Here is a 10,941-nt window from a genome sequence, read left to right on the forward strand (position 1 = left end):
TAACACAGTTTACTTTTCTATCGTAAATTATTATTGTTAGGGCTCGAAACTACGTACTTTTGATTGGCTGAAGGTAGGCGGAGTAGCAACAATCAAGGAATAAACATTTTGGGAGCCACTGATTAGCGACTACCATCCCGTATTCAGAATATTGTCTATACTATCCATACGACGTCACAACTACTAAAAAAATAATAAGATAAACTGTATGGTTTTAGGTTAAGGTTTACCGGTAACCACAACATGGTAATATTATAACTATAACGTATCTAACTCTATAACGCTCTATAGTCATTAGTCTGTAAGCACTAATACGAAAGCTTGATAGTTGATAGTAAACAGTTTATACTCGCGTAGTCGCGTGTCGCCGTGTCGCGTCTTGACATCGCATCGTTTGAAAATAGTACAACAACGACATTGAAGCTGCTATGGTTCGTAAAAGAAGTCTTCGAAATTGGAAACAGGCAGCTACACATGAGAACTCGGATGATGAAACTAGTGAAACAACGAATGATGGTTTGGAAACTGAACCGCGAAAAAAACAATATTTAACTAATAAAACGACACGTATTGATGGTTTTCGAAGGCGTACACGGGCATCTACACAACAGAGCACGGATGATGAAACTAGTGAAACAACGAATGATGGTTTGGACACTGAACCACGAAAAAATCAACGCGGAACAAGTAAAACGACAAATAGTGGTCTTCGAAAGCGGACACGGGCAGCTACACAACAGAGCACGGATGATGAAACTAGTGAAACGATAAATGATTGTTTGGAAACTGAACCACGAAAAAAACAATATTTAACTAATAAAACGACACGTATTGATGGTTTTCGAAGGCGTACACGGGCATCTACACAACAGAGCACGGATGATGAAACTAGTGAAACGATAAATGATTGTTTGGAAACTGAACCACGAAAAAAACAATATTTAACTAATAAAACGACACGTATTGATGGTTTTCGAAGGCGTACACGGACATCTACACAACAGAGCACGGATGATGAAACTAGTGAAACGATAAATGATTGTTTGGAAACTGAACCACGAAAAAAACAATATTTAACTAATAAAACGACACGTATTGATGGTTTTCGAAGGCGTACACGGGCATCTACACAACAGAGCACGGATGATGAAACTAGTGAAACGATAAATGATTGTTTGGAAACTGAACCACGAAAAAAACAATATTTAACTAATAAAACGACACGTATTGATGGTTTTCGAAGGCGTACACGGGCATCTACACAACAGAGCACGGATGATGAAACTAGTGAAACGATAAATGATTGTTTGGAAACTGAACCACGAAAAAAACAATATTTAACTAATAAAACGGCACGTCTTGATGGTTTTCGAAGGCGTACACGGGCATCTACACAACAGAGGACGGATGATGAAACTAGTGAAACGAAAAATGATTGTATGGAAACTGAACCACGAAAAAATCTGCATGAATCTAGTAAAGCAACAAATGGTGGTCCTCAAAGGCGTTCACAGGCAGCAACACAACAGAGCACGGATAATGAAACTAGTGAAATAAAAAATGATAGTATTCGAAAACGGACAAGATCAGCTACACAACAGGACACAATTGATGGAACTAGTGATACAAAAAATGATAGTACTCGAAAGCGTACAAGATCAGCTACACAACAGGACACAAATTATGGAACTAGTGAAACAAAAAATGATAGTATTCGAAAGCGGGCAAGGTCAGCTTTACAACAGGACACAAATGGAACTAGTGAAACGAACAATAATGGTTTGGAAATTGAACCACAGAAAAATCAACATGTTACTACTAATAGTAAAACGGCAAATGATGGTCTTCAAAATTTGAAACAGTCGGTTACAAAACAAAACACAGACGATAAAACGAAAAATTATGGTTTAGAAACTGATCCACAGAAAAATCAACCTGGAACTATTGGAATGACAGGTGATGGCTTAGAAACTGAACCATATAAAAATCAATCTTTAACTACTGAAACGACAAATAATGGTCTTCCAAATTTGAAACAGGTAGCTGCACGACAGAACTCAGATGATGAAACAACCTTGGAAACAACAGATGATAGATTTGAAACTGAACCACATAACAATCAACCTTTAACTACTGAAACGACAAATAATGGTCTTCGAAATCTAAAACAGGCAGCTTCACTACAGAACTCCGATGATGAAACAAATGAAACAACAGATGATGAATTTGAAAATGAACCACATAACAATCAACCTGTAACTACTGAAACGACAAATGATGGTTCTCCTAATCTGAAACAGGCAGCTACACTACAGAACTCAGATGATGAAACAAGTGAAACAACAGATGATGAATTAGAAACCGAATCACATTATAATCAAGTTTTAACTACTGAAACGACAAATGATGGTCCTCCTAATCTGAAACAGGCAGCTACACTACAGAACTCAGATGATGAAACAAATGAAACAACAAATGATGAATTAGAAAATGAACCACAGAAAAATCTACTCAGAACTAGTGGAACTACAGGTGATGGCTTAGAAACCAAATCACATTATAATCAACTTTTAACTACTGAAACGACAAATGATGGTCCTCCTAATCTGAAACAGGCAGCTAAACTACAGAACTCAGATGATGAAACAAATGAAACAACAAATGATGAATTAGAAAATGAACCACAGAAAAATCTACTCAGAACTAGTGGAACTACAGGTGATGGCTTAGAAACCAAATCACATTATAATCAACTTTTAACTACTGAAACGACAAATGATGGTCCTCCTAATCTGAAACAGGCAGCTACACTACAGAACTCAGATGATGAAACAAGTGAAACAACAAATGATGAATTAGAAAATAAACCACAGAAAAATCTACTCAGAACTAGTGGAACTACAGGTGATGGCTTAGAAACCGAATCACATTATAATCAACTTTTAACTACTGAAACGACAAATGATGGTGGTCCTCCTAATCTGAAACAGGCAGCTACACTACAGAACTCAGATGATGAAACAAGTGAAACAACAGATGATGAATTAGAAACCGAATCATATAACAATCAACTTTTAACTACTGAAACGACAAATGATGGTCCTCCTAATTTGAAACAGGCAGCTACACTACAGAACTCAGATGATGAAACAAGTGAAACAACAAATGATGAATTAGAAAATAAACTACAGAAAAATCTACTCAGAACTAGTGGAACTACAAATGATGGCTTAGAAACCAAACCACATTACAATCAACCTTTAACTACTGAAACGACAAATGATGGTCCTCATAATCTGAAACAGGCAGCTACACTACAGAACTCAGATGATGAAACAAGTGAAACAACAGATGATGAATTAGAAACCGAATCACATTATAATCAACTTTTAACTACTGAAACGACAAATGATGGTCCTCCTAATCTGAAACAGGCAGCTACACTACAGAACTCAGATGATGAAACAAGTGAAACAACAGATGATGAATTAGAAACCGAATCATATAACAATCAACTTTTAACTACTGAAACGACAAATGATAGTCCTCCTAATTTGAAACAGGCAGCTACACTACAGAACTCAGATGATGAAACAAGTGAAACAACAGATGATGAATTAGAAAATGAACTACAGAAAAATCTACCTGGAACTAGTGGAACGACAGAAGATAGCTTAGAAACTAAACGAAAAAACTTTCGACTTAGAACTGATGTAACAACAACTTATAATTTAGAAAATGAACCAAAGTACGATCAACCTATACTTCCTTTTAAGTGGACCATGAATAATGTGATAGCACTATTAAATATTATGATGAATCGTAAACCTGCAGGTTAGTTTGTACAAATGATTATATTGTATTTGACTCGTAGACATTTTTATCAAATATCTATTTATTTACAGAGAATATTAACAATAATGAGTTAGGAAACAAAAAAAAAAATATATAATTTTAAAGATGATTCTTAGTCATAATTAATCTTAAAAGTATTACCTAATTATATTAGTAGTGATGAAATAATAAAATTTATAAATTATAACAAATTTTTTTTTTTTTGGATTTGGTTCTTAAAAACAGCTATTCGCGTATTACTTATTTGGAAAATAGGTTTAACACTTGATTAAATAATAATAATGATTTACTTACATTTAAGGATTGAATAAGCATTTGAGTATGTTATTGATTAAAATGCATCTCAGTCATCAACTGAAGTTGGATGTACCTATTCCAGATATTTGGAATTTTCTTCATAGTCATTGGAATATGCGTAAAGCTGTAAGTATTTGATAAAGATAAAAATTGTAAATTTATTTATTTTCACTACTATTGTTTCATCATAGGACCAAATAGAAACCAATTTAAAAGAGATTAAAAGAAAAAACTTTGAAATACCTCAAACGGAGGATTGGATAAAGATTATTGAAGAACAAGGAGCCTTAATAGACAAATACAATGATACAAATACAGGTATTCTAAATTATCTTTATTTTCATTAAAAAATATATACCAAAATTATTTTTAACTTAACGGTTTAAACTATCAAAATAACAATGAGTTTATTGTTATTTTAAAAGTTTTTAATAAAATGTCATTCATTTTGTTTGACAGCCGTCAACACATTAATATTGCGTTGGTTATATATGTTGGTTTATTATATATTGACTTAACATAATACCAAATCATAAAGTGCAGACATACCATTTAAATATAATTAACCATGTTATATTATATTAATTAATGAATTATAATTTTTAATTGTCTTACATAATAGAACAAATTCAATATTGATCAAGATGATGCTATATCCCCATGTGTTGTCTTTGTCTTACAAGTGCATAACATACCAAATTTTACACTCAGCAGATCATGTTAAGTTCAGTTAGTTAAAAATTTAGAGTGAATTGATCTCTTTTAAAAGTTAAAGGTAAGATTATTTTTTAGGGCTTCTCATAGGCTTTTTATTACATTTTAATTTTAGTTATGTGTATTTTTAAAAATTGTAAATTGTTTGTGTATCTTAAAATACTCATAACTCGCTTTAAAATTAAAATACAGTGGAACCTCTATTACTCAAATCGGTGGAGGGAAGAAAAAAAATTTCGACTTATGAAAGTATATCATGTATTGTAAGGCAAGGGCCAAGGACTCATTCCTTTGAGTTTTCGAAAATTTGACTTATATAGGTTTAAGTTATCGAGGTTCCACTGTTTACTAAAAATCCTATGGAGAAGCTCTCGATAATAATGTTACCTTCAATTTTTATAAGAGGTTAATTCACTCTAAATTTTAAACTAACGGACCTTAACATGATCTGCTGAGCGTAAAATTTGCTATGTTACTCACTTGTAAAAAGGATACAACACGTGCGGGTGTAGTGTCCTCTTAATAATACTCAATTTATATTCTGCAGACAATTAAGTTGAGACAAAGTACATATATAAAAAAAAATGTAGACCAATTAGTAAAAAAAGATAATGCATTTATATGTATTTAAATTTTCAATATAGAATGTTATTTCATTAATACTTAATTAAAATGTAGTTATTTTAAATGTTGAATTTCAAATAACTGTATAACAAAAGCCTAAATATATATGTTTTGCTCAGTGAGAGAATAATATATTATGCAGCTGCCTGACAAAAATGTGTCTTGGTGTAAGGGTTTCATGAGGATGTTCAAAATCATTGAATTCTCTTTTTGGAAAGGGTATATACAACATTTTAACTTTGTTTAGTCTACTTAAACTATTAATATAGAACGGTTTAAAATAATTAAAATTATAGAATTTAAAATATATAATTATGTTATTATTACTTAATTAATTATTTAACATTTAATAATTAAGTTATTTATAGCAGCAATTTATTTTTTACATTTCTATATTTTACAATAAATAATTATATATAAGTATGCAATCGCTATAAAATCTAAATCCTGGTAATTATTAACATTTTGTTTTTATATCATTTAATCTTTGTTAGGCAAGTAATTTAATCACTCTTTCATATTTTTAAAATGTATTATTATTTATAGTTTTATTTTTTATGAAATGTATATGACCTAATTTACTGTTTATAGCAATAAAATTGTCTATATTATGTTATATTGATTCAATTTAGATGAAGATTCGATGGAACCTGGACCGTCTGGGTTGTGAAGTTTTTACTGGAAGCAACATTTGCAACACAAACTCTTAAGAAAATACTTTAAACTAAAATTAATTCATATATAAATTATAGTTTTTGTCATTATTTATTTAAGATAAATCCCGTGTAAGCGCCAAAATATATTAGTTTCGGTTAGATTTAAAAAGATTTCAACATATCTGTTTGTCTTCTATTTCAAACCCACATGCCAAATTTGTGTTCAGTAGAATCAACTTGTATTTTAAATTACCCTTGTACTTAGAGTGAATTTGCCTATTATCAAGTTTTAAATATAGTACATTATCTTTCTTACTATATTAGACTTTTGTGATATTGTAATTTTCTTTTTATGCAATTTCTAAATTTAGATATAATAAAATATCTAATTCAGTTATACAGCTAATGATATATAATTTTTAACATCAGATAATTGGTGATAAAAGGTTGTCATATACTGCAGTGGTTGCGGTAAAATTCTATTGTCTTGGTAGTAGCAATAAATTGTGTTTAGTTATATTTTACTCCTACTGATGCAGCATATTTGAACCTTAATATTAAATGTAACAACATAGAGTTTGTTCTGCTGAATATAAATTTGTTATGTTATGTGTGGGTCAAAAAAAAAAAAAAACTAATTATGCTAAAATTCTCTTGAAGAAGCACAAAATAACAAAAAATTAAGTTTTTAATTTGAAAAAATTGTCAATTTCAATCATGTTGGTGTAGGTTTAATACTAAATACCCTGACATTGGGCTGAGTTTGCTGTCATTATATATTCCATTATGTTTAAGTGTTACTCTCTTCACATAAAATTTCTTCTTTTAAAGTATATTTTTTAATTTATGTTTTTATGTTGAACTAGAATTTTTCTTAGGTCTTTAGTGTTTTTGAAATATTTAAAATGTTTATCAAAATAAATTGACTCATGAAATATCTTCTTAAATACCTATGTTTTTTATTGGATTTGATCAAAATATTTTTTGGTTCTGATTTCTATGAACATTTAATGATAATTCGAAAACATTTTTTGTGTGTTGTGTGCTTCTTTTTGGATTTGTTATAAATGTTATAATATATATTAATAAGGCCCAGTTTTTTCGAGAAAAATATTGTAGAATACTTGAATATTCATATATTCATGTACACAATAATTCAAATTGGCTTAATTAAGTATTGTGAATAGCAGACATTTTTTATGAAAATTAGTGAATTGTAGATGAATGCATTTCCATAAAAATCCGAGTCTAATATATTATATATGAAAATTGCATTGTTTACAATAAAGTAGTATTATAATAGATGTATATTATCAGGGCAGTAAAGTTGTTGTATTTGCATATTTTTTGTAGATGCTATTATTTATTGCTAAATAAGCATAGGTATAATATGTTTTGGTTAATTATGAGTTAAAAAAAAATATACTTATACATATTTCCATATTATGACTCACATTTAAGATAATTTGTTTTCTAATAAAAATATTATCGACCATAATCAATTATTAATGTTTAAAAGTATTGATATTGACATATTGTTGTAACTTATATTTGATTTAGCGGTTTTTTATATGCTGACACATTTATTCATCTGTTAAAATGCTGAAAATCAAACCGAGTAAATCAGTGTTAAAGTAAAACATAATATTATGCATGACTAAATAAAGAGGTATGATCAAAACTTTGTGATAAGTATACCACCCTTTGCCTCGTCTAACCCAAAGTTCTCTGCTTCTATTATATTCTATTAACATTGCCAACCAGTGAAATGCGGAGAACTATAAACAATGGATTTGTGTATAGAATAGTGAGGATATGCGCAATCTGGACGAAATCAGTTTATTTTGTAATCATATACCTATTTATTTAATCATGATATTATGTTAGTGATTACTATGATGATGTTATGAAAATTATCAGAAATTATGTAATTTTAAACATGATTTTTTCTATGTAATTTTTAATTTATTTTAATGCAATAACTTCACTGCTCTAGATATTATGTAACTGCATAGAAATAATTTAATTTATTGATGATAATAGTATATTTCAGAAAAGTAGTTAATAGCCATAATTTCAATAATTAGAATTAAATATTATAAAACATAATTGTATAATAATATTAAATGTTATTAAGTATTTTGGTTTATTTTTTTAGTATCATAAAAAAATAAAAATAAATGCAATTGTACATTCAAAATTATTATAATGTAGGTTCCTTATATTATGTAAGAATAGCTGTAGTAACTAGTTAATTGCTTATTTATAATGTGTGTATGTATTATTTTGTAATATTAAAATTAAGTAAATTGTAAAACTTTTTTCATTATAATTTCTCATTTACTTAAGTTATTAACTTATTTAATTATACTAGCCTATTTAATTATTAATTGTAAACATAAGCTTAATTTAAAAAATGTATACAAGTTACAAGTACATGTTAAAAGAACAAAATAATGTTTGTATGACATTTGTTAGAGCGTAAAATATGATTTAAGATTCTAGCACTATACTTAATATTATGTTTTAATTGTAAAAATGATTGATAATTTTATGTTTTTCATTCAATTATATCATATATGTTTTCCTAGCAATATATATTTTTAATTGTACCCTTTTGGTCAGTCTTTAGTGATTTCTAAAAGTAACAATTTTATGGAATAATTCCTTATATTTTTATTTTTATTAAAAATCTAGTTCTGCTATTTTATTTAAATTAAGTTAAGTTTAAATTGTTAGTATATTCAATGGTATGTCTGTAACCAAACACAGGAGATAAACTTATAAAATTAAAAATAAATTGGAACCTCAATATGTTGAAATTAAAGAGAAATGTAATTTTTTTTTTAATATATCAAGGTTTTTATTTAAGTTTTCAAGTTCTCAACAATTTTGGAATATATGGTGACAATAAATCAAATGAAAAATATTATAATCAGTACTATAAGACACATTTAGGTTCAATAATCGGAACTCATAAATCAACAAGACAAATTATTATAAAAATTATCCGTATATTTGTAACATAATATAATGTTTGAGTTACCTATATTGGTTCTTTTGAATTATCAAGGTTTTTGCATAGGACAAGTATTTATTTTGATTTTCAAGGTTTTCGACTTATCGAGGTTCCACTGTAGTATCTCATTTTTTCAGATATACATAAGTATTATTACGTTACATAATTTTATTTGTTTAGGATAAGACCTGATTATTTTTAATTTCATATTTTATACTATAAATTTAAAATCAATTCTTATCTTCATTATGTGTTACATCCTCTACTTATGTACAATATTTTAGAATTGTTTATTTATTTGGTTTAATAATGTATGTATTATTTAGATGCTATTAATCAAGCAAGTCAACCTGTGATCAGTAAGCTGGATTTAAAACATTAAAATCTGTTAAGATAATGGTTGAAAAATTAGACAATCATACTATATTAATGAATCGCCTAAAACCAAATAAATAAATTCAACTGTAAGGAGAATTAGGAGATTTGCCTTAATAGTTTTTATAGAAAATACTTCAGATGTTAACAAAATAAAATATTCTCATACAATATTATTAAAATGCAAATAATAATTTATATGAAAAAAGATATTGAAGATAATTCCTCTGACCTCTATTGTGGTTCAATGAAAAAACTAAATCTAGATTGTATAGTTCAAAAAGATATTTAAGAATTTTAATAAAAATTTATTGGTCTAGCAAATGTAAACAAACCCGAGGTATATATCTGCTAGATTAAATATATCACTCCATATGCATAAAAATATAACTTGGACATTGAAAAATAAATAACATCAGTAAAACTTAAAATATTTCCGTTTATTAAAAAATTCTCAATCATTAAATTTGTTTTTATAATATAAATAAAAACCAAAAAAGATATTGGAAATTTTGCTATTTAAAATACACCAGACTTAGAATAATTAAATGTTTGTTTTACTCTAGTATCTAATATAAAAGATCATTGATTAATCTTTGGAAAAATTTCAAGAATGCCAATAAGTTATATTTTAATAAAAGAAGAGAAGATAGAAAATATAAAAAAAATAAAAAAAATATGAATTTGTTAAAGTAACAATTTTCTTCCAAAAAATGTTACTTACTATTTTACTACTAAAACAAAATTAATTTTTAGGTATTTATCAACCATTAATCTTAATCATTTGTCTTAATATTTTTTGAGTAAGCTGATATCTAAAATATAATTTTTGATTATGTAAAAATTATTTTTTATTAATCTATCTATTTATCTACAAAGGAATTCAATTCATTCAACAAAGGCTTTATTTCCATTCAATTAAATTTGTTTGATATTTTTATGGCAATAACTGTAGTATATATAATATATAGTATATAATATAATATACTATATTTCTTCATTTTTAAACTGTTAATTAGATAATTTTATTTCAAAAATATTGTTAAATTGTGTTATAATATAGATGTATTGGTGTTTCTAATTATTTATCATGTATTCATGTACAATTATAATATAACATCCATAATATGATAGACTGTTATTGTATTTTTTACTGTTTTTCATTTGTTATTCTTTTCCAATTTCTATTTTGAACAATTATTTTTTGTTTTATTAATATAGGTATTGTAATTTGGTACAAATCGGGTATATGGTTCAAATCGACATATTTGCTTTGAAATAATGACAAATAATAAGTTAGTTACCTATACAACTAGTTTATTAATTTATAAAAATGAAAACTTTTATTTATGTGAATTACCTATTAATATAATTTAAACTTAGATTTAGGTTACTATACTT

At 27.4% G+C, this 10,941-nt stretch overlaps 1 protein-coding gene across 1 annotated transcript; it reads left to right on the top strand.

The window, feature by feature from the left end:
- On the top strand, positions 1-7,999 carry LOC107165660 (uncharacterized). The gene is made up of 4 exons (XM_089226736.1): positions 1-3,834; positions 4,157-4,278; positions 4,344-4,470; positions 6,123-7,999. Exons 1-4 carry the CDS (start codon positions 429-431, stop codon positions 6,158-6,160), a joined length of 3,693 nt encoding a protein of 1,230 aa, XP_089082862.1. The 5' UTR covers positions 1-428; the 3' UTR covers positions 6,161-7,999.
- Positions 8,000-10,941: the final 2,942 nt, after the last annotated feature.

The sequence above is a fragment of the Diuraphis noxia genome, unplaced genomic scaffold (assembly GCF_037042655.1).
Source record: "Diuraphis noxia isolate RWA-SAM2 unplaced genomic scaffold, SU_Dnox_SAM2 contig0004, whole genome shotgun sequence".
In the NCBI taxonomy this organism is placed as follows: Eukaryota; Metazoa; Arthropoda; class Insecta; order Hemiptera; family Aphididae; genus Diuraphis; species Diuraphis noxia.

Coding starts and splice junctions, on each gene's coding strand:
- LOC107165660 (XM_089226736.1), top strand. CDS start 429: ATGGTTCGTAAAAGAAGTCTTCGAAATTGGAAACAGGCAGCTACACAT. Junction 4,279..4,343: donor ATTGGAATATGCGTAAAGCT/GTAAGTATTTGA, acceptor GTTTCATCATAG/GACCAAATAGAAACCAATTT. Junction 4,471..6,122: donor ATACAATGATACAAATACAG/GTATTCTAAATT, acceptor GATTCAATTTAG/ATGAAGATTCGATGGAACCT.